General features: G+C 35.9%; 1 protein-coding gene across 11 annotated transcripts in view; it reads left to right on the top strand.

Annotated features, from left to right (window-relative positions):
• HNRNPC (heterogeneous nuclear ribonucleoprotein C) overlaps nt 1–25,249 on the top strand; it is a 54,658-nt gene that overhangs the window by 15,626 nt on the left and 13,783 nt on the right. For 9 of the 11 annotated variants that reach the window (XM_042942638.1, XM_042942635.1, XM_042942630.1 and 6 more), the window contains 3 exons: nt 11,065–11,342; nt 16,791–16,905; nt 17,504–17,551. In XM_042942638.1, coding sequence (XP_042798572.1) covers nt 11,102–11,342; nt 16,791–16,905; nt 17,504–17,551 — 404 coding nt within the window. In that variant the 5' untranslated portion in view covers nt 11,065–11,101. The remainder of the gene's footprint in view (nt 1–11,064; nt 11,343–16,790; nt 16,906–17,503; nt 17,552–25,249) is intronic. The other 2 variants (XM_042942640.1, XM_042942639.1) reach the window with 1 other exon arrangement.

Genomic DNA, 25,249 nt, shown 5'->3' with positions numbered 1-25,249 from the left:
TACCTCACCAATGAGACAAATACTATCAATGATACTGATTTTACTGTTGAAATAGCTGGTTTTTGGAGGAATTGGCTTCTCAAAGGGGTTGACCTTGAAAGTGAAACAAGTCTGTCTGACCCTAGTCTCAGAGCTCTTGATCATTAGGATGTATTCTTTTCATGCATTTTTGTGTATGTTACTAAGAACTTGAATTGTGGACAAATAGACATTATGGTTTTTTGTAACTTTTATTTTTCGTTATTTTTGTATTTTAGTGTGGGAATGTGTTGTATTTTTATGTTCTATTTAGGAAGTTTTCGTTAGTCACTATTGCAAGTGAAATTTGGTCATGGTGGCCATGGCTTGAACTTGTGGGGATACATATCTTCCATTTTGGTTTAAAAAAATTTTTTTTTTGAAAACAGTGTTTACCTAAACTTTTAATTTGCAATTTTTAAAGTTATTGACTCTGGTCCTGTTCAAAACTAAACCAGGATAGGGCTGATCAGAATACAGAAAATACGCAGAAGCACTTGTCAGTTGAGATTGACTTTTGGTTGTCATTGTTTTAAAACTAATGTGACATAGAAAAAATCTTGTGCTATCGAAGGAAAATTGTGTTAATCTTATTAAACTTCTCTAAATGATTTGGGCAAGATTCCTCAGGGTATGTTGAACAAATCAGTGAAGGATATGTAATTGTAAGTGACTGTTAATATTTTAATACTTAAAATCTGAATCTGACACTTCAGGCTGGAACAAGGGTCATTGAAATAGGTCTAAAAAGGATGAGGGGCGCCTGGGTGGCTCAGTCGGTTAAGCAGCCGACTTTAGCTCAGGTCATGATCTCGCGGTCCGTGAGTTCGAGCCCTGTGTCGGGCTCTCTGCTGACAGCTCAGAGCCTGGAGCCTGCTTCGAATTCTGTGTCTCCCTCTCTCTGACCCTCCCCCATTCATGCTCTGTCTCTCTCTGTCTCAAAAATAAATAAACGTTAAAAAAAAAAAATTTAAAAAAATGAAGAGGATGAAATGGTATTCGAAGTGTAAGATGTAAAAAGACCCAACTCTATAGTCGTACAAATAGGAAGTTAGCATTATATTAATGAGTAAGAATTAGGTTTTACTTTATGAATTCTGCATATGTTGACAAGACAAAAGTTAGCAGAAGCACTAGCATCTGGATAGCATCCAGAGTGTATTCCATTCTTGAAAGAGCAACCAAATTTGGGCTGCTACTGTGTTCAAAGGGACATTGACAGATTAAATTGTTGCATGGGACTTCTTTCTTATTTTCACAGATGGTGAGGATAGATAACACTTTGAATAAGATGATTTATGTTAAAAAGAAAATTTTAATGCTAATGAAGAGACAAGGGAAGAAGGAACTAAAGAAATTAGTTAAAAGCCAATTAGGTTTTAGAGTTGAGTATCTTTAAATTGTGGATTCCTTGACTTTGGTGGCAGTTCAAGAAGCTAGATAGATTATTAGTGAGTGAGCAAGGATGTTGTTAGGGGATTTTAACATGCTCTGAAGAATTGTGAAGCTGTTGAACTACATGATTTAGTTTTTTCATCTTAGAGATTCTGGGAATATTTTTAAAACCTACAGTTTAAAATTTGTTGTATTACGTTACCTATTTATACTTTGACAGGAACAATCTTATAAAAATGTTTATTAAAATTTGAAGGAAACGTAAAGAAAATACTTAAAGCATCAGCAAAGATAATCACTATTAATATTTGCTATCTTGGTCCATTTTTCTGTCTCTTAGCTATGGGTGTACCTGTACATCTCTATTTTTTTCGTATGTATTTTATATATTTATAGGTTTTTAGCAATGTGGAATTGTTACCATATGTATTTTTAGAGCATTTATATTGTAAGTGTTTTTCGCTTAGTTTTCTACAACATGCTTTTATTAGGGGGTTATCTAATGTTTTTTGTTATAGGGATCTATAAAAATTACAGGCGTCGAAGTTTCTCATTTTCAGTTCCAAATAGGATGGCCTGAAATTAATTTAACATTGTCACTTGGTTAATTAATGCAAGTATATAGACCTACCCGTTGCTTGGCACTTAACTTTAATTAAGAATTTTCAGGGGCGCCTGGGCGGCTCAGTCGGTTGAGCTTTCGACTTCGGCTCGGGTCATGATCTGGCGGCTCGTGAGTTCTAGCCCCGCATCGGGCTCTTTGCTGACAGTTCAGGGCCTGGAGCCTGCTTCATATTCTGGGTCTCCCTCTCTCTCTGCCCCTCTCCGGCTCATGCTGTCTCTCTCTTTCAAAAATAAACATTAAACAATTTTTTTAAAAATAATAAAGTATTTTCAAAGGAACCTATAGAAACATGTACTGGTTTACTTAGCTATAGCAGAGGAAATGCCATTTCTCTTCCAATTGGATGATCATTGATCATTGTTATATTAGTAAATCTAAGAAAAATGTAATTTTGCTATTTTCTGGGAACTTGTTAAAGTGTGTGACCCTGTATATATCATTTTCCCATTTGCCTAAACTAGCTTTAAGAAACTTTGGAACAGGTAATATTACACATGTGAAATACACCATCTGTGTTCCCGCCTTGTGCTTGGTTCTGGTAGCTGCTTCCTAGATTGCCATGTTTGTTCTCTATATGCGTTTTTTTCCCCCTCCTGAATAATTTTAAAATTCTAGGCATGATACTTCACTTAGGAACTTGAACGTGGCTGCACCTTGTAAGAAGAAAGATAGTATGTATCATCACATAATTATCAAAATAATATATAATATTCAATATTCTCTTGTGTACAGTCCATAATAAAATTCTCTAGTTGTTACCAAAAAATGTTCCCTATCCAGTCAAGGTTCATACATTGCTTTCTTAATCTAGGAAAGTCCTTCCTTTTCCCTATTTTGTATGTATGTATGTATTTTTGAGGAGTTTCAATCAGTTGTATTGTTGTATAATGTCTCTACAAACTTGAAATTGATTGTTTCCGTATGTATAGGTTCAAGTATTTTACCAAGAATATTGCATAGGTGATGGTGTTTGTTACATCAGCAGGCATATGTCAGATCAGTTGGTTTAAGTTGTGGCATTTATGTCTCCATTGTAAAAGTACATTTTTCTGTTAAAATAGTATTCTTTTTGGTAATACTTTGAGATCATGTAAATCCTGTTCTACTCAACAAGCTTTTGCCCAGTGATTTTAGCATACATCAATAGTTGTCTGAATCAATTCTTAAATTGATGTAATCTTTACCACTCTAACAGTTTTAAGAAGTATCTTTAAAATTTTTCATTTCAGTATGTTTTTCTTTAAAACATTTGATTGATTTTAAATGATTTGTTTTGAGTTTCCTGCCTTTTATTTTCTCTTCATACTTTTTGGGACTGTTGCATGTTTTGTGTTGAGGTTTTGACAATTGCATATATAATTTTTTACATTTAAATTTTGACCCATTTATAATTTATTTTGGTGTACTGAGTTTGTTTTTAGATGGCTGTGTGCTACCATTTATTGAATTATCTATTTCTCCCTATAATTTATAATATCTTGAGTATTCTTAGTTTAATTCTTAGACATAGCAGTTAGAATAGCTTATCTAAAAATGGCTAGCGTCCCTTTTTGTGACCTGAAAATGCCCTAAAAATAAAGTATACTGTTCTTTTTGCAGACAGATGGACAGTTCATTGTTGACCAGAGGGAAATAATTGAATGCAATAAAGATAACAGGCAGAGAACAAAGAAAAGGGGCCAGATTGGGTAAGAGGGAACCAAGAGGGACAAGTGATTTATAAAGGGGCAAAATAAGAGCTTAGAATTGTTAAAGGAGGACAATTTAGTACAGATGATGACACTCTAATTGGGCAGAGAAATTTATAGTATCGGAAAAAGAAACTTTGTCAAGAAGTTGTGAAAGGCGGTGTGAAGTAGAAAATCTTTACACTCCAGATTTAGTCATGTATTTTTAAAAATGCCAACTCCTTGCTGCCATCTAGTGATACTTTGCTTTTTATATTGAAAGAAAGATGGGAAATAACATTAGTCATGTATCTAATTTGAATTGGATGTATAGGGTAGTTAAAGGGTAATAAAGAAAATTTTAAGGCAGAGTTCTGAATTTTCTAGTTTGAGGCAAGTTATTTTTCTTAGTATGATTTGACATCTGATAAGCCATACAGATGTTGTCTTTGATTTATTTTTTTTCTGGAGTAAAAGGTAATGTGCTATGAGCAAGTTTAAACGTGATTAGTCTAGGTGTATAGGGTAAGCAGGTAGAGGTTTAGCTGAAATTTTTTTTTTGAGCAGCTGGCAAAAGTTTTTTAGAATATAAGATGGGAAAGGAAGAAAATAGTATGAAAGCTCTCTTTACAGAGAGGGGACATTCAAAAGTGAGGATTGGCTGAAATCTTAAGTAGAAACCTTACTGCTTGTGTACTTAACTTTCTGCTGCTGGGATTTTTGTTTGTAGTAAACATGCCTAAATATTACTACTGTGATACTAAACACAGTCTGAATGAGTGGCACAGTTTTGTCAAGCATTTATCTTTCCAGTCCTTTTCCACTAAAGGTACATTTCTGGTGTCCCAGACATAAAAGCAAGGGAGCTAAAGTCTTGGTTCCATTTATAAATTTGTTTTGGGCCAGCTCCCAACAAAGTCAAGGACCTTCATAACCTATGTTTTTGGGCCATTTGAAACTCTTCATAATCAGAGAGTGTAATCTGAATCTCCCCTTGCTGCCCCTCTTCCCAGCAGAATTTACTTGACATTTAATGTGAACTTGAGAGATGGAGTAGTCATTAATAAACATCTCCCAAATTTTTAGATTGGCAGTCCCAAGTTAGGTTGGTCTCAAGAGGGCAAAGAATCGGGATAGTGCAAACCTGAGAATGAACAGTTGAAATAAAATTTGACAGATTTGTTTGCATTCCAAACAGATGGAGATTTTATTTACCTTTTTTTTTTGGTTTTAGGATATAATTGGAATGGCAAGAGTGTGAATAAAAACATTTCTATATCCACAAGTCTTAAATATTTGTCCATCACTGCCACTAAAATCTCTTGGTTTTATTGCTTTAGCATAAAGCCTATGATCAGACACATAGATCCTTTGGTGTAATGCAATAAAGGTAACTGAGTAGTCCTAGTTTAGATTTACTTACCAGATAAAACACACCTTAGATTCTTTGATGGGATAAAAATATATATGTAAAGTATGTAGTATGCAAACACCTGCGTGCATGTGCATCTGTGCTAGTTTTGAGTGCTACAACCCAGATAACCTTTAGGAAAATGTTCATTCTTTCCTTCCATTGTATTTACTGTGTTCGAATTCTGCTCTTCTGGAAACCAGATCTATTTAAATCTTCAGCAGTGAATTACACAGGATGCAGAGTATCCAGGGAACATAATCATTTCAGAAGTCTACCCTGTTCATTTTACTTTTTCTTTTTATATAAATTGTTTTAAATGTTTTTATTCATTTTTGACAGAGACAGCATGAGTGGGGGAGGGGCAGAGAGGGAGAGACAGAATGGGAAGCAGGCTCCAGGCTCGGAGCTGTCAGCAGAGCCCGATGTGGGGCTTAAGCTCACGGACTGTGAGATTGTGACCTGAGCCAAAGTCAGACACTCAACCAACTGAACCACCCAGGCGCCCCTCATTTTACTCTTTGAAACCAATTTTAGGAAAGAACCTTTTTTATTCTGTGTAACTTTTATTTACTTAGATGTTTAAGAAAGAATGAATTTGACTTAGAAATGAGTTCTGTGGGGCGCCTGGCTGGCTCAGTTGGAAGAACATGCGACTCTTGATTTTTGGATTGTCCGTTCAAGCCCCACATGGTGTATAGAGATTACTTACTTCCCTACCTACATACATAAACTTTAAAAAAAATTTTTTTTCTGGTAACGCCTGAAACTAATACAACACTATATGCTAACTAACTAGAAATAAAACTTTAAAAAAATGATTTCTCTGAGAACACTTTAAAAAATTTTTTTTTAAGTTTATTTTTGAGAGAAAGACAGGGCATGAGTGGGGCAGAGAGACAATTCAAAGCAGGCTCCTGGCTCTGAGCTGTCAGCACAGAACCCCATGTGGGGCTCGAACCCACAGGCCGTGAGATCATGACCTGAGCTGAAGTTGGGATGCCTAACTGACTGAGCCACCCAGGAGCCCCTCTCTGAGAAAACTTTAAGGATGTTACTAGACTAATTTCATCTATGAGGAATTACGGAACATTTAGAATGTGCTAGCAACTTCTGGTTGTCAGAAAAATGGGAGAAGTTGTGGAATTTATAAACTAGCTTGAGGAACTAGACTATGAAGGTCATAAGCATTAACCGAAAGCAGAGTACCCACAGGACAACATTTTAAAATATTACTGCTTTATCTTTTGTAAGCATGTGACTTTTATGTGAATAGTTTATATGTGCTTCCTTTTACCATACAGTTATATATGCTGCTTTTCAACCTAAACATTTAATCATAATTCCCCACATTATTTAAAGTAATTGCCAGATTTTTCTCTTTAAGTTTTTTGTTTGTTTTTGTTGAATCTCTACACCCAATGAGGGGCTCAGGCTCAACCCTGGGATCCACAGTTGCATGCTTTCCCCCACTGAGCCAGCCAGGCACACCTAAAGTGATGTGCAGATTAGTCTAAAGACTGCTATTGCTGGTAATTAGAATGCTGAGTTAAAAATTAAAACTCTGCTGTACAAAAATGCATGTAGAATATAACATGCTATAGATATTTGTAAGGTAAAAAAGCAAAAGTTAAATTGTTCTGCAACTGCTTTTATACTGAAATCTGATGTATGTCTTGAAGACTGTAGCATTTGGATCTGATTATTAAACTAGGCAGCACTTCCACCCATATCTTCTTGCCTAGCACTTATTTTTAAAAAGCTAGGAGAAATCTGCCCAATGAGGAAAAATTACTCAAGTGTAAACCTTTATGACCCATAATGTAGCCTCAAATAAATTCATTTACATCTGTTCCATTTCTGTTAGGCCGAGAAAAATAATTAGGAAGCAAAACTTCTAATGACTAAAGTCCATAAAAATACAACTCTGCCAACAAGGTTTACACCTTGGAATGACCTGTGACAGCTGAGAAGTAAATGAAACATATTTAAGGAAAGAAAATGCAGTGATAAAATTTCATACCCAGCAAAACTGACAAGTATAGACCGCATAGGCCAGCTGTTAGTAACATGTAAGAACTGAGAAACTATTCTCATGAATTCTGAGTAATACGTTAGAGATAAACCTGAGATACTATAATTTTAAGTCATGGTAGAATTTAAGCAGTAATGTCACAAAAAAGACGTGTGTGTGTGTAATTGCACTAAGAGTATGAAATTATGGGAAATCCAGACTGGGAAACTTGAGGTTGAATACCCTGTACTCTTCAAAGAAGTTGTTTTGAGTTAAAGGGATGGAAGGGGAACATATCTAAAAGAAGTCATAAAAGACACATCAAATTCACTTTAATGGGTAAGACTACTAACTAGGGATATACATCAACATGATAGAACTATTTTGAAAAGAAAGTGATTATGGCACACCTGGGTAGCTCAGTCCTTTGAGCATCTGACTTTTGATCTCAGTTCAGGTCTTGATTTGAGGATTTTGAGTTCGGGCCCTGCTTAGGGCTCTGTGCTGGGCTTGAAGCCTTCTTCCCAAAAAAAAAAAAAAAAAAAAGGCGATAGTTAACTTTTGGAGGTTGGAAAGAGATTGAGAATGGAATGGTGCACATAGAGGGCTTCTTAGTTTTGAGATTTTGTAGAGGCTCTGGTACCTAGAGATTTTTACAATAGTGCCTTGTACTCACCCACACTTGGAACAGGAAACACACTCTGTTTCAACTGCTTTTCTTAAAATTGGTTCCCTTGGCTATCCAGTAAATGGATATTTGGGGATTCTTCAATTCCTGAGTCTATTTCCCCCATGTGGGCTGTTGCATGGGCCGTTGGCTTCCTTACCAGCCTGGCATTTTGGCATTTTCATTGGGGTACCTTGACACTAAAGCTCACTATCTAGTTGCTTTTATCTGGGGATTCAGAAAGATCAAAAACTATGCTCTGCTGTTGGTGCTTTCTTTTGAGAATCTGTTTTTTCCCAGTAGTTTCTTTGCATTTGGGATATTGGTCACTATCCACCCCTACCTCCCCAACAGAGATTTCAGGGGTAAGGTACCTTAAGGATTTAGAGGTAGGGTGAAAGGTGAACTGAGATAATTTGTATTTGTGAAATTTGTAAAATTTTGGGGAATCTGTTCCTCTCTTCAATTTTTTTTTTTTTTTTTTTTTAATGTTTGTTTATATCTGAGAGACAGACACAGAATCTGAAACAGGCTCTAGGCTCTAAGGTGTCAGCCTAGAGCCCTACATGGGGCTCAAACCCACGAGCTATGAGATCCTGACCCAAGCCAAAGTTGGATGCTTAACTGACTGAGCCACCCGGGGCCCTTTCAATAAAATATTAAACAGTAGTATTACTAGAGTGTAAACTCTGAGGAATTATAGCTGTTGCTGTTTTTCCTCTGAAGTAGCCTTGGTAGCTCGTACTTCTCAGATACATGTTCAGTGAAAAAATGTATTTATTTGTACTAACCTTTTTTTTTTTAGGAAGATGTGTTTCTCCTTGAACCAGGATTAATGAATCTTTGTGGGTTCATTTGTCTTTACTATTGCTCATAATTTGATTAAATCCTTACAGTGAGTATGGGCATTGAAAGCTATGCCATTGACTTTAGCCAAGCCTTTGAAGTTGAGGTCAATATATTATTTTTCTGTTAACAATTCATGATTCTTGTAGCAAATTTAGAAACCATATATAATCACCTAAAAGATAAAATCATATTCTTAAATTCAGAGATGGCACCCAAATTTACCACCTTCTTATTTGTGTCTGGATGTTTCTTTACTGGCCTTTCCAAATGGAGTTGCTTAAGAATTAATCCGTAATGCCCAGTGGCATTCTTTATATATAATGAATTCTATATTTCTAGATTGGTACAAGCTATATACCTACCATCTTTGTGAAAATTGGAAAAACAGTCATATAAGTCCATTTGTTTTGTGGTTCCAAGGAGTATATTTGAAGCAGGCATTAATGTCCATTGTTTGGTGGTTTACCCTCTTGTTCAGTATACTGATAGCATGTAGAACCATCCTCTTTCCCCTTACAGGTAATTTCTAATTAAACCCAGGAAGATTTTTTCCTGTATTTATTATTATTTACCATAACATGTAGAATATATGTTTGTTTTTCATGAAAAACATTTGTAGAAACCTGGCTTAAGTTGTCCCCATTTACAATAATAGGAAACTTTAATAGCCAGCAGTAACATTTGAAACCAGTTACGCCTTTCATTTCATTTTTGTTTTTGGTGTTCTAAGGCTTTCTGGCACTCACACTTAGAGTTGAAAATGTGTTCACGACTCTCACGACTGCTGTTTGATAAATTTTTATTGCTTAGTCTTAAAATTTAAGAACTGCTTAAAAAGCTATAATTTAGAAACCAAAATCAAATAAAGACAATTTCTTGAATTTTAGAATGGCTAGGAGGGAAAAATGGTTTTGGCAGCTTTAAAATCAGTACTGTTTGTGGGGCGCCTGGGTGGCTCAGTCGGTTAAGCGTCCGACTTTGGCTCAGGTCATGATCTCATGGTTTGTGAGTTCAAGCCCAGCATCAGGCTCTGTGCTGACAGCTCGAGGCCTGGAGCCTGCTTCTGATTCTGTGTCTCCTCCTCTCTCTGCCCCTCCCCCACCGGTGCTCTGTCTCTATCAAAAATAAATAAATGTAAAAAAAATTAAAACAGAAATCAGTACTGTTTGAAAAGACTAGGTGTTTTAAGGGTCAGAATATTAGTGGTCCAAAAAAAAAATACCAGTGGTCTGTATAAATGATATTGTACTATTTTGTTAACATACATATATAGAATATATTTTTACATAATCCATGAGAACTAGTTTGTCATGATTTCTCCTGAGGATTAGAAAGACACTGATAACTGATTTGAGTTTCAAAAGGATGAATAGGGAAAAATTAATCTTAAGAATGTTACTCTAAATCTAAAGTGGGTTCATCTTCAGTTTGGTAGTTGGAGTGGGAAGGGGCAGCAGATAAAAAAGCTTAAAGAATGTCAAAACTTTTCTCACATAAAAAAAGACCTAAGATGGTAGTATCATGAATCTCCATGTAATTGTGATTGAACCTTTATAACATACATAAAGATAATTTTTGTTTTGAAAAAGTCTGAGGAAAGTAGTTTTCTTGGTCCCCTTTTGATTCATGCAGTGTTCTACTTACTAGTTTTATCATCATCATCATCTAGTAGTAAATGTCCCAACTGTATTTTGTAGATTATCACATAAAAAGTAAAGTAGGTCAAGAGTCAGTACATTGTGTAAAGTGTTAGTACTGATACTGGAGATACCTCTGGCATATTATAAGTCAATTGAAGTACCTGGAAATAGTTCCAGAGTGAATGAGTTGGGTCTATATATTGCTTTAGTATAATAAGGTTAATTATATTTGAGGGTGTCAGCTGCCCACATTTATCTAGCTAAAGAATGGTTGTTTGTGGGCAGAATTCAGAGTTTTATATATCTTTGGAATAGTTGAGACTCGTTTTAGTAATAGCACTGTGCAAGAAGGTGGAGTTCTTTATACGTGGCAAGGAATGGTTAGGTTAGTATGAGGGGTAAGGTTAGAAATCTGAGAAGTTTGTAGTAGAAGGCTTAAGGATTTCAAATTTGCTTCAGGACTTTAGAACAGAGATGGTCACTTATAATTAATAATGTCCGTGATTGTGTTACTAGTAGTCTCTGAAGAGGACCCCCCCCCCCCCCCCCCGCCCCTCATGGGATAGACTTGGGGAAGAGAGAGCTAAATTTTTATAAGAATACATATATTCAGGAGCTCTCCTCTCTAAAACAGTCAGATAACTTGCTGCTATGACAACCCTTTTGGTTGACTGATACTCTAGTCACAGTGGTTCAAAATAAAGCGTAGAAAGTTTCATCGAGGAGTATTTTGTTTTTATCTCCTTTTCACCTGAACGCATTTTTTTTTTCCTTCCAGCTTTTCGGCTTTGTGAACAACCATATCATCAAAGACCATGGCAAGCAATGTTACCAACAAGACAGATCCTCGCTCCATGAACTCCCGTGTATTCATCGGGAATCTCAACACTCTTGTGGTCAAGAAATCTGATGTGGAGGCAATCTTCTCAAAATATGGCAAAATTGTGGGTTGCTCTGTTCATAAGGGCTTTGCCTTCGTTCAGTATGTTAATGAGAGAAACGCCCGGGCTGCTGTGGCAGGAGAGGATGGAAGAATGATTGCTGGCCAGGTTTTAGGTAAGATCTGGGTTGAATTAATTTTTTCATTGATTGTATAATTCACATACCGGTCATTTTTCTTTTTTTTTAATGTTCATTAGTTTTGAGAGAGAAACAGAGACCCATGTGCATGTAGGGTACTGGTAGAGCAAATCCCAAGCAGGCTACATGCTGATAGCGTGGAGCCTGACACAAGGCTCAGTCTCACAAACTGATGTCATGACCTCATGAGCTGTAGTCAAGAGTTGGACTCAACCAACTGAGGCACCCAGGTGCCCCCAGATCTAGATTTTTCTATTCAAGCTTCTGTTTTTCTTTCCCTTTTCCACTAAGCTAACAGTCAAAAAATGTTAGGGTTGTAGGTATAATTGGCTAAGGATTTTATTCCATTTTGTGTAGCAGAGTTTGGATAAGCTTCAGTTGGCAGTCTTGAGTAAGATCAGGAGAGTAGGAATGACGTTACATAAGGAACAGTTGCTGCCTAATGGCTGTGTCCTACCATTCACAGAAGGGATGAGGTGAAGACAATATAGCTTAGTCATTCTTGAGCTGTGGAGTCGGGTGCTTGGCTCTGCATTGGCGATTCATAACTGTGTATTGGGCAGTCTGCATAGCTTGGCTGAGCCTTAAATTTTCTTAGTTTTTAAAAACTGTACCTCAGAATTTATTATCTATTCTTACCTGAGGTAATAGTACTTTGGTGTTATCAGGAATTTGTCTTAGTTGAGATGATTCATGAGAAGCTTCAAGTATAGTCTAGCATGTTACACTTAATAAAAGGTACTTATTATTAAATATATTTCAGCATTAGCAGCACAAAGTGGTTTTGTCGTAGGTGTTAGTTTTCCCAATAAGTGTCTGCTCTGATCTAGCATGTTCAGATATTTTAGAATGAGATTTAAGCCCTATTTAATAATAGTTTATATTCTAAACTTCAGAAGATTTCATTACATATTAAGACTTAGCACATAAGTCTTACAGAATTTCATCTCCTTGAATAGTTTTCTAACAACTTACCAGTTGCTAAGATTTGCTGTCAGAATCATAGTAATTTTATATAGCTTATATTTTCTTGGGTGTGAATAATATTAGGGAAGTTGAAGGGTTCAGTAAGAGAAGTCAATTTCTCTCTTTTTTTTTTTTTATTAATAAAAAGGAATAAGCACATATATTTTGAATGCCACATAATGGCTAGTGGCATTGTTGATACTGTGGTTATCAATTTAACAATTATTTAGGTTTATAAAGTTTATAGCAATTCATAATTGAGAACTTAGTTTTCTGATGATTCCTGTAGAGGCTTATTTAAGTTTTCATTTTGTTTTCAGCATTTTCAGGACTTTGTATTCAGTTGTATAATGTGCAAATTTGAATTCCAATTTAAACATTTTAACTTCTAACTGCCTTCCTCTCCAGGTTGGAGTGGGTTCTTTCCTCCTTAAGTGTATTCATGTTGGTGATTTTCCCTCTAATACTAGATAAAACTTGAGCATTTCATAATGATTGTAGCATTTAATAAATACTTTATATCGTGATTTATTGTAAAGTTTCAACAGCTTTTTAGACTATTTTGGATGTTTATGGTTTTTCAGTGGCTATTTCATGAAAGCCCTTTGATTTTAGAATAAAAGTTTAGTGTAATTTGTATTTCATTTGTAAACCCTTTTCAAATGCTGTTTTAGAAATCTTAACCACAATGGATTGGGAAGGAGAAATATTAGAAGTTAGAGAACCTTGTAATCCTTGCTATTGAAGATAAAAGTAACAGTTTTAATTGAGAATACATAAGAAATTTCCATACCCACTTGTCCTATATTCAAACTATAGGAAAACTCAAAGTATAGGAAAACTTTGATACCTGTAAAATGGGTGTGGTGGCAAAAGTGAACTAAAACAGTTTTCCATCATAAAATGAAGTCAGGTTTTTTTTATGATACTTGTTTATTTTTTAACGGTCATGGAAATTTACTAATACAAAAATAGAAGAGTTTAATGAGCATGTGTGTATGTCCATCTCACCTGTCTTACCAACCAGATACCAACATTTGACTAATCTTGTTTTCGTCTGTTGTTTCTTTTTTTTCCCTTTTTTCTCTTAAATTTTGTTAGAGTCGAGTCTCTTTTTAAGACTCCAACATATATTTAGCAGACTGGGACTTTTAAACCACACTGCCCTTATCACATACCAAAATAAAGCCTCCTAGAAATTCCTTAATGCCATCAAATATTCATTCCATGTTTAGATTTCTTCCTTTAGAGTCTGAAACTTTTATTGTTATTATTTTTAATGTTTATTTTGAGAGAGAGAAACAGTGTGAGTGGGGTAAAAGGGCAGAGAGAGAGGGAGACACACAATTCAAAGCAGGCCCCAGGCTCTGAGCTGTCATGTCAGCAGCAGAACCCCACTCAAACCCATGAACCTCGCGAGATCAGTGACCTGAGCCAAAGTTGGATGCTTAACTGACTGTGCTTTCCAAGCATCCCTGGTCCCCTGGTTGCAAACTTTTTTTTTTAAGTTTTTGTTTTGTGGTTTGTGTGTTTTTATTTTTTATTTATTTTTTGTTTACTTTTTATTTTTTTGAGAGAGAGCTAGGGGTAAGGGCAGAGAGAGGTGGGGACAGGATCTGAAGCAGGCTCCGCGCTGAAAGCAGAAAGCCTGATGTGGGACCAAACCCACGAACTGTGAGTTCATTAACTGAGCAGGGATAAAAGTCGGACATTTAACTGACTGAGCCATTCAGGTGCCCCTCAAACTTTTTTTTTAAATAACTTGATTAATTCAAATCAAGATCCAGTTCATGTCTGTATGTGTGTTTGATTAATTCCCTCTTAGATGTTTTTAAATCTGAGTTTTCCTGTCCTTCCAATTTAAAAAATGTATGACATTTAATTTGTTGAAGAAAATGTGTTCCACACTGTGTACTGATTGATTCTTTGTGGTGTCATTTAATTGTTTTCTACCTCTGTTTTGTGTAATACTGCTACATCTAGAGCAGTGCTGTCCAATAGATGTATAAGAGAATATATACTTAAAACACATCTGAATTCAGACTAGCAGCTTACTTCCTTAGACTGCAGATCTAGAGGCTTGATATTGATAAAATTCAGATACTATTTATTTTGGTGAAAATATTATACGGACCGTGTTCTGTGTTTTATATTATACCACATCAGGTGACCTAATATGGTCCCATTTTTAGTGATGTTAAGGATAATTTGTGGGTTCTGAGTTTACATCCTGACACATCAATGATAAGGTTTCCCATCAGTTTTTAACTTTAATGGTGATTATCCATTGATGATCATTGCCTACGTATTTCATTAGGGCTTGCAAAATAATTTTTCTAAACTGCTATGTAGCAATCATTAAATATAATCATTGCTTAATAATATAAACTCTTATATTTTAGCTTTTTTTATTTTTGTTTTTTTCATTTTTTTTAACATTTATTTTTTGAGAGAGTGAGAACACGGGAGCAGGGAGGGGCAGAGAAAGAGGGAGACACAGAATCTGAACGAGGCTCCAGGCTCTGAACTCAAGAGCTGTGAGATCATGACCTGAACCAATGTCAGACACTTAACCCACTGACCCACACAGGCACCCCTAGCCTTTTTTTTTTTTTTTTAAAAAGAAAGCTCTAGGGGTGCCTGGATGACTCTGTGAAACCTCCAACTTCTTAATCTCTGCTCAGGTCATGATCTCATGGTCGTGAGTTTGAGCCCTGTATTGGGCTCTGGGTTGACAGTGTGGAGTCTGCTTAGGATTCTTTCTCTGTTCTCTCAAAGTGGATAAATAAAAAAGTAAGCTCTGTTCTATGCCCAGCATGGGTTGAAGAACTCGCAACCCCAAGTACAAAAGTTGCATGCTCTACCAACTGAGCTAGCCAGGCATCCCCATAAACTTATAAATTGATACATTTTCGTGCATTGCAGATCATTCCTTAGAGCTTAAAATATTTCTTCTGTGGCCAGTGGATCACCTTCAAATTGGTTCCTATGTCCTTGAGATCTTACTCTTGTAATATTTTATTGCATCCTTAACTTTCTGGCATCACAAGATATTTCAGGTCATCTGATAGATTTCTTGACCTAAATCTCGATTTGCCCCTTTTTTCTAGGAGCCTTGGCTCCTTTAAATGGCACTTAACATAGAAACCATGATCTGTACACTGAGAGTGTTTATTATTGTTGAATTTTTAATAGCTTCTGTCTAGTTTCAGCGGGAAAAATAGGAGCACCTTGGTTTTTAGAAAACAAAACATAATTTTATGCATTGTGCCACAGTTTTAAAATAACTACGCCTATTAGGTTTTGTTTTCTGTTTTTTTTTTTTTTTTTTACCAAAATTAAGATTATTAAATGCAATTTTAGCTTTTAGTTTCTTTTTATTAGTATATATCCTATTATGGATATCAACACAGTACTATAGTTTAAATCATCACTTGAAATAATTCTTCTATAAGGTTGTGTAATTAGCATGATACATAGTTTATTGTATTTGTTTTAGAAAATTTTTAAAAACTACATTCTCAACAACAAATGTTAAAAATTAAAAATGAGTTTAGTGAACTAAGAACTGAAGATTATTCATAAATGTAGTGGTGCTCAGCAGATAGTGTACTGAAATTCTGTTTTTCAATTGGTCATTTGATGAACTGAGTTTTGGAGAGCTGGTTTTTGGCAAATGTATTCTTATTAGAATAAGAAAGCAATCATTAATTCTTTTGTTTGTTAGACAGTGGGTAACGGTAAACAGCTGGCCATGTTGGAATATGTGTTTTAAAAATGACGAGGCATATGGAAACTAGGGCTTTTCCTTTGTTCCCTTACTTCCCTTTTCTTTTTGTTCATGTAACAGTTGCTCAGCAGTTTAGTCTGCATAATATGTTTTTTTTTAATGTTTATTTTGAGAGAGAGAGAGTGCAAGCTGGGAAAGGGTAGAGAGAATCCCAGGCAGGCTCTACGCCCAGCACAGAGCCAAAGTAAAGAGTTCGACACTTACCCAGTTGAGCAACTCTACGTGCCCCTGCATAGTATTTCTTAACCAATTTTTATTCATCTTTACAGCTGATTCTGTTTGTAAGGGGAATGAAAATCTGAGGGCACCATACTCCATATTCATGAATTGCTGTATATTTTATGTCTCTGAGGTCACTCACTCATTCCTAATATATGCTCTGAATAGTGAGTTTCAGTGGCAGTTGAGGGTAGAAGGTACCAAAGACAAACCTAATGCTTTATGTATAATGAATACTTTGTTACAGAACAGAGGACAAAGGAATGAAAGACTAAGTCTTAGCCTTATAAAAATTCATGAGCCCCTTTTATCTAAGGAAAGATGAGATACAGTGTTAGTCCTTTGTTGACTTATATACTGTGTACGCATTTTAAAACTGTAGTTTAAGATATACCCTACCCCACCCAGAGTTGTCATTAAAGTTTTTGTCTTTGTTTTTGCTTTTTCAGATATTAATCTGGCTGCAGAGCCAAAAGTGAACCGAGGAAAAGCAGGTGTGAAACGATCTGCAGCGGAGATGTACGGGTCAGTACCAGAACACCCTTCTCCGTCCCCTCTACTCAGGTCCGGAACTTTATTATTTATAACTGCATTGTGTCCATCAGTGGGCATCTTCTCTATCTGTTTTCTGGATGTGGGGAGGGTTAACTGTAGTATGTTTTATCTGTGTAAAAGTGATGCTTTATTAATCTTGTATTAGTATACCTCCTTTTCGCCCATTTCCCAGAGAATTATTAGAATTCCCTGAGGTTTTTACTTACTAAAGAGCAGTTTGATATTTTTAACATAAAATGAAATCCTTCAAGAGGAATTGTTTAGTTTAAGAAGCTGGGAAATAAGAAAGGGAAGGAGGGTAGCATAAGAATGTTTGGTTTATTGTTGTATTTTTCAGTGTTCCTGTATTAGCTGTTAATGTTGTATGTTGAAATTGTAGCATACGTATGTGCCTAAATTTGCAAATTGGCTGCTGCATGTCCAGTGGCCTCTAAAATGATTGAAATTTTAGTGATTTGTTTGAATGATTGGATATTATTCCATGCTAATCTCTTGATCTGTTTGTTATGATTGGTTTTGCATGGTTTTTGTTTTTGTTTTTCCCATCTACTGTTGTAAATTTACATCAGCAGCTCCAAATTAATCCTTTTTGGTATTTGTTTTTCAGCTCCTCTTTTGACTTGGACTATGACTTTCAACGAGATTATTATGACAGGTATGTTAAAGGTGTTTTGTTTTGTCTATTCTGGTTAAAAGCCATTTAAGTAAGAATCATTTTATTTTTCAATTTTGTAACAAACATTCCCTTTTGTAGTAATGAGCAATAAGCAGGTTGTCAGAGTCCCCCCTTTATAAACAAAATGAAAAATACTTTCTTACAAATTGTCAGAGGTAGATGAGGGTGGTGTTTTTGTTAGTTTCAAAGAATCAGTTTATATATGGTCTGGGCATATGGGGACATGTCCAGTGTTTTGTTTGAATATGGTCTGGGCATATGGGGACATGTCCAGTGTTTTGTTTGAATATGTATGCCAGATAGAGAAGTAAGGATCCATTGACTGCTCAATGAGGAAATAGAACTTAATTAGCATTTCCATGCTCTCTTCATTTTGTCCCTGTCACATACTTGTCATTTGGCTTTGCTTTGTAGGGGATTACAACAATTTTTTTTTTTTTTTTTTTAAGATCCCTAAGTCTCCCTTGAGTAAACCAACTAATACAAAACAGGATACAGTGAGCATACGTAAACGAATTAATAATATGCACTCCAGACACCTGTGTTGTTAGCTAAATCGGTTGAGCATTCGACTCTTGATCTCCACTCAGGTCATGACCTCATGGTTCATGGGATTGAGCCCTGTGTGATGCTCTTTGCTGACCGCTTAAACTTAAAAAAAAAAAAATCCTCTCCTTGAAGGACATTTTAAGAATTTGTGTTAGGAGGTAAAAGGTGTTGAAGACTTGCAGACTGGGGATGGTGGTAACACCTTTCTAAAAGACAAGGAGGTTGGAATAATGGTTGGAGAGTGTGTGGGTGTGTGCGTGCACGTGCATGGGCACATACCTTTAGAAAAGCAATATTATTTTGTTGGAGCATGCTGAGAAATAGGAATATATGTGGATAGGCATAGGTTATGGAAGGTTATGAATGATTTAGACCTGCTGATACAGGAATTAGTTCTTGGAATGATATAATACACAAAAGATATCAGTATCATACTAGCATTCTGATAACAGTTTTCATTAACATTAAAAAAATACTAGTTTTATTTGGTTTCCTGCTTTTAAAATTATGTATCATATGGAAGTGTATGGTGTATGCTGATACATTGGGCTTGATCTAGTATAAATTTTTCTTTGGTGTTTTTCATCTTAGGATTTCAGTATTCCAATGATTAGTATAATGTTATTAATATATAAGAAAATTAATTAAATTTCTGCTTTGGGAGTAAAAGTAATAGCTTTATTGATTTGGGAATAGCTTTTTTTTCACACATGAAAAACTTTTGAACTGAGTTGATGAGTCATGCTAAGGCAGTTGGGTAAAGGATTATCAAGTCAGCCAGTAAACACCTGTGTAAAGATCTGAGCGTGTATGTTTTTTCTGTTTGAGAAATATATGGGCTGCGGTAAGCTAGTCATTAATAGGCCAAAAAGAATTAAGAATGGAAACATAGTTTGGGCCTACATTGTTAAAAGTGTTTGAATGCCATATTAAAATTGTGTGAGTATTCTTTGTGCATCATCAGTATGGCTATTTCATTTGTCCTTCGTGATTTCTTCATATTTTTATGTCTATTTATGTTTGAACACATGTTTTGAAAACCATGATTATTTTCATATTTTGGAAATACTAAAATACAAAAGATGGCAGTTGAGAGATCTGGGCATCTCTTTGCTCCTAAAAATGTGATCATTGGTTGGGTGACTTCAAGGGACAGAGAGAGACCTAATGAGTTTATCTGAAGCAGCTGCCCTTTACTCTCTTAAAAAAATACTCATGCCCAACTATACCTGTAGGGATTCTTATACATATGGTCTAGATAGATGCTTGAGTGTTGGTGTATTTTTCTTAATGCTTCTCAAGAGATTTTGATGTCAAAGGGTTGAGAATCCTTGATTAAAGAATGAGGAAGTAGTTTTGTTTCTTTGATTCTTAACCCTATTTCTTTGTCTATGAATCTCTTTAGAAAAATTCTAATACATTTATATATGTATGTATAATTTCTGGGGTATCCTGGACTCTGGCACAAAAAACTCCTGTTTTAAATTTAGTATATAGAGAATTAACGTGTACAATCCTAACTTCATGACAGTAGTCCTCTAAAGTTTTACTTTTAGTTGTCTTGGTGAGGCAGCAAAACATTGACCATTTCTATCATGCCACTGTAAGTATGTTTGGAAAAGATTTTTTTGAGTGAGGAATTTTGGATGAGTTAAGGTATCAACAGCAAGGAATAGTAAGGAAATTTAGATGTTTGCAGAAATACCTTCAAATTTCTTGCCACTGCTCTTTGATCCTAAAAATTAGTGGCGGTGCCACTGTTGACCTCATTCTTCAGTTTTTCAAGAGGCGAGAGAATACCTTTAATTACTCTGGTGTATTTGCCTGGTATTAATAGAGTGTCAGTGAAGAGTAATATTTTCTTCCATTCTAATCTCAGCCAATGGAAAAAGCCTTATGATGACTGATGGAGCAGCCAGGTAGTAGCTGGTAAAGAGCGGATTCAAGTATAGTACTGAGGTCTATAATGAGAAAATAAATTTAGTCAGGCATAGAGAAACTAGTCAGGAAAATTGCATTAGAAAATCTCACTGAGGGGCGCCTGGGTGGCTCAGTTGATTAAGCGTCCGACTTCTATTCAGGTTATGATCTTGCAGACCATGAGTTTGGGCCCCATGTCAAGCTGCGTTTTGACAGCTCAGAACCTAGAGCCTGCTTCAGATTCTCCCTCTCTCAAAACTTAAAATAAGGATTAAAAAAAATTTTTTTTTAAATCACACTGAGAAGTCATTTTGAAGATACTTATTTGGAAAGTTAAGATTTGTATTAATTGTCATAACAACATAGTGGTCCTAAATCAACTATGTTGGATTCTTTATTGAAATAGGTTATTGATAATGGCTCTGAGATGAGCTGAAAGCTCTGAATCTTCCTATGTAAATGGGTTAAATCAGTGTTTATTTAAACCTTTTAGTCATACCTTTAAGAACATAAGATTCACACAAATATTTCAAGACCTAAAATTGGCATTTCTTAATTATCTAGCTTTCTGGGATCTTGAGTTCTACTTATTTTTATGGTAGAGAGGTAGCTGATCTGGAGCCTATAAAAAAAGAACAATTGAAGAATCCAAAGACCTAATATTTAGCAAAGAAATTTTTGACTGAAGTCCTATGTAATCTCAAGTTTCTTATCCCTAATATGGAAATAATCTTACTAATAGAGTTGCTATGAAGACTAATGGAAACATGAAAGACTAGAAATTGCATTATAAATGTGATGATTCGCAAATATCATAACTGTTTACAACCAATCAATAGAATTCCCAGTCTTTAGAGCATGAGGATTCATTCCTGTTAATTATCAAGATCTTCACATTTCTTATATGCAAAGTTGCTGCAAGTTACACTTCTGGATTATCAGAACGAAGGGAATTGTGGATACCCCTCCAATCCTCTTCCCCAGAAAACTAACATCTCTAGCATACTCCAGTTCTCTTCAGGTGTGACAACCGTCTTCTCAACTTTAATGCATATTGAAATGCTTAGTATTTTCTAGTGTTTTCTGGACCTCTTTTTAATGGTTAAAAGATTGCTTTTATAAACATAATCACACCACCATACTTATAATAATATTAATCTCATCAGTTTTTCATAGATCTCATTTTGTGGGTTATACTTTGTGTTAAGCATGTTTCAGTCCCACCTGTATTTGTGAATTGGTGGATAGATCTGCAGGCTTGATCAGATTTCAGGTTCTATCTTCTTTTTCTTTCTCACCCCCCGTTCCCCGCGGCCCCCCCCCCCCCCCCCCCCCCCCCGAGGGAGTATGTTGGGAGTAGTGGGGAAGGAGCCCAGAATACTTCATAGAGGTATTGTGCACTTTAATCATTAACCTGATTTGGCAGAAATTTTAAGAATACAGGAGGCATTGGGTGTTTTATAAGAAGAAACACTTTAGATATCAGGAAATAGGTAATTAACACTTTTGTTAGAATTAGAGTCACTTGGTTTTTATTGTTTTGAGAGCCCTCTCCTACCTGTGTTGTATTTTGTTCGGGGATGCGTGATCAAGACCCAAGGATTGTAAAATACTTTATCTTTAAAACTGGAGGGCAATCAAACTTTAAAACTCAAACCAAGTTACTTATATTTTAGTATTTTGTCTCCTGAGGGAGACAACAGGATCAAATTCTGTAGCCTTAATGCTGCCACCTGCACTGCAGTAATATTACTGATTTTAATTCAGGGTGTGGGTGGAAAAATACAAAACTGTTACCTGTGATCATTTTTTTTTTTTTTAACATTTATTTTTGAGAGACAAAGCACCAACGGGGGAGGGGCAGAGAGAAAGGGAGACACAGGCTTCAGGCACCGAGCTGTCAGCACAGAGCCCGATGTGGGGCTTGAACTCACGGACTGCGAGATCATGCCCTGAGCTGAAGTCGGACGCTGAACCAACTGAGCCACCCAGGCACCCCTACCTGTGATCATTAAAGCTTACTGTAGTGTGAATGAATTCTTAGTACATTTTTTGCTGTTGGCATAACAGGAATGCTGCTGTTCTTCCAACGTTAACTACATGTATTTTGTTAATATTTTAGCATTTTTACAGTTATCAGATTTTGCTTTTTTTTTTTTTTTTTTTTTTTTTTTTTTTGAGAGAGTGAGAGCACAGTCGGGGAAATCAAGAGTTGGATGGTTTACTGAAGTGAGCCACTCAGGCACCCCCAGATTTTTCATCATTAAGATGAAATTATTATTATTATTATTAGTTTTTTTTCCCCAAAAGTTACCTCTTTCATTAGGTAGGTCTGAATATTCGGTCTGTCTTTTGTTCTTAAGACCATTCCTAATTTTATAGGTTTTGGAAGTTTGGGGATGAATTTTTAACATAAAATGACTGATATATGTGGAACTACCATTTTAGATAGATGTATTAATGTTTGACAGACACTGTCAACTGTTTCATGTATGCTGTAAACTCTATTATACATAGTTTAGAATTACCTAGAAATTCATTAACCAACACATTTTTCTGGTAGGATAGAAGCCCAAAAGTAGCTTTTTGTTTTAGGATGACTATTCGTGGGCTTCTATGTATAAAACAAAGGGAATTACATAAGTCTCGCCTGTGTGCAGAACATACTATTTGTTGATTTTGAAAGCCTGAAAACCTGGGGGTGCCTGGGTGACTCAGTTGAGTAAGCTTCTGACTTCAGGTCATGATCACACAGTCTATGAGTTCAAGCCCCACTCGGAGCCTGGACCCTGCTTCGGATTCTGTGTCTCTCTCCCTCCCTCTCTGCCCCTCCCCCCCGTTGCATTTTGTCTCAAAAAAAAAAAATCAACATTTAAAAAAAAAGTTTTTTTAATCCTGAGAACCTGTAAGATTCTAGCAGAGATCCAGTTTTTGTTGTGTCCTGTTGAGAATCATGTTGCTTTTAGGAAAATTGTTGCTAAAGGACTCCTTATGTGAGCAGTTGCTTTGAAATACTTAGAAGTGATTTTTCAAATTCTTTAAGTTTTATTTATTTACATAATCTCTACACCCAACATGGGGCTCGAACTCACAACTCTAGGATCAAGAGTTGCGTGCTCTTCCGACTGAGCCAGCCAGATGCCCTGCTTTTTAGTTTCTTAAAATTTATTTTTAATTTTAAGGTTTACATTTGTGTCACAAAGATTTAGTGTTTCCTTAAGTATAAAACTGTATCCATTTTTTGAAAAATTCTGGAATTCTTTAGATTTTCATCAGTTGTAGTCCCACTTTTCTTTCCCTTACAAGATCCCTGATGAAATTATTCTGGAATTACATAGTGGTAATGATTGCAGAAGTTTGTGTGTGGAGGGTGTTTTTTCTATGGTATGTGAATCATATGTTAATATAAATTGGAAAAAAAATTACTCCATTATGGACAGCCAAGTAATTCTTTCTCAGTCATTTCTTCTATAGAAACTTGGGAGCACAGAAAGCAATAAGGGTTTATTAGGTTTGACAATAGGCTACAGTATAAAAGTGAAGACACAATAAACCTAGTAGCAAAAGATATGGTAATAAGTAACTTATCACACATTACGTATGGGCCATGAATAATAATGTAAATAGTGTATAAGTGACTGGACTGTAAAAGTTCTTACATGAGAGCTTTTTCAGAGTGCTAATACTGCTTCATATCTAAATATATTAAGTAAATATGCCATCGCACCATGAATAGAAAGAGGAATGGAGTATATCAACTCACATCAAATACAACACATGGATGACAAGCAGTATGTTATCCAATGAAGAAGCTATTGTAGGAAGCACAATATTATACACTGAAGACAGTGATGTGGAATTAATATTGGCTGCTATGTGTCCTGCATTTGTATAGGATTGTGTCATAGAAAGACGAGTTGTGTTTCCGAGTTGTGTTTCCCGTTGTGGAGCTCTGAGCTCTCTTCACATTTAAAGATCCCCAGGTAGTTTCACAAAGTGCTATTTTTGAACTTACCTTTGATACTAAGTATCAAAGGTTTTGAGGCAGATAGAGTAAAGGTACAGTGGTAAATATCCCTGGTTGTATTTGGAGAAATAGCCTGGTATAATTGGAAAGAGTGGTTGTTGTAAAAGCCTTTTATGGTCTATTAGGGAGTTGTGTCCTGCAGGTAGAGAGGTCTTAGAAACTGCTTCATGGATAGAAAAGAGAAAGTGGAGGGAAAAAAAAGATGTATTAAGTAGTTAACATTGTAAATGTTGGAATGGAGAAGGATGTACAGGAATTTCTGGGGTAGACTGGTCTTGGTATAATTTATTGAGTTTAAAGTTAAATGTTTTGTAGGGAGAAAAAATGATGTATAGCAGAGATCTTTTATGACTACAGTTATACCATTAAAGGTTAAATGAAAGGGATGTTGGAGGGTTTGAGTTGTTTGAATTTTGGGGAACAATTTTACTGTTAATACTTATGTTAGAGCTCTTTTTTAGGAACGTATCCTGGTAGACTGTAGAACAGCAGTTGAGGTGAAGTACAGTTGTTAGGGGAGTTTCCTTTGAAATGCAAGACAGGTGAAAGCGGCTAACAATCATATTAAACTAATATTTACCCCTTTTTTGTTCTAAGCACCCAGTTTTAGGTTTTGGTTAGTAAGTTAAAGAAATACTGACTACAGGAGCACCCAGATGGCTCAGTAGGTTAAGCGGCAACTCCGCTCAAGTCATTATCTCCTGGTCTATGGGTACAAGCCCAGATTGGGCCCTGTGCTGACAGCTCAGCCTGGAGCCTGCTTCAGATTCTGTGCCTTTGTCCCTCTCTGCACCTCCTCTGCTGCTGCTCTGGGGTCTCTGTCTCTCTCAAAAATAAATCAACATTTAAAAAAAAGAAATACTACAGATTAAAGGATACTTCCACCCCCCATGTTCTTGGGATTAGTGGGGCTGTCATCCTGCCTCCCTCCCTTCCATTTTTCTGATATTCCTGAGTAACACTAGACCTGAAGGAAGAACTCCTGAAATATTTTAGGTTTTGAAGAACTGATTTAGACCATCTGCTTGGACAGGCATGTGATTCAGAGATAAGAGGGTTCTTAGCTACTTGGAAAAGCTAAGGGACACCTCTGTAGATGTGATTTTAAGCATAAGGTGAAATTTTGCATTTGCTAAGAGCCCTTCTGTTGGTTTTATCTTTTGCATGGAAACCTCATTGCC

Source organism: Panthera leo, chromosome B3 (genome assembly GCF_018350215.1).
Source record: "Panthera leo isolate Ple1 chromosome B3, P.leo_Ple1_pat1.1, whole genome shotgun sequence".
Classification (NCBI taxonomy): domain Eukaryota; kingdom Metazoa; phylum Chordata; class Mammalia; order Carnivora; family Felidae; genus Panthera; species Panthera leo.
Note: the sequence above shows the minus strand (reverse complement) of the source record. Positions and strands in the feature narration are given on the sequence as shown.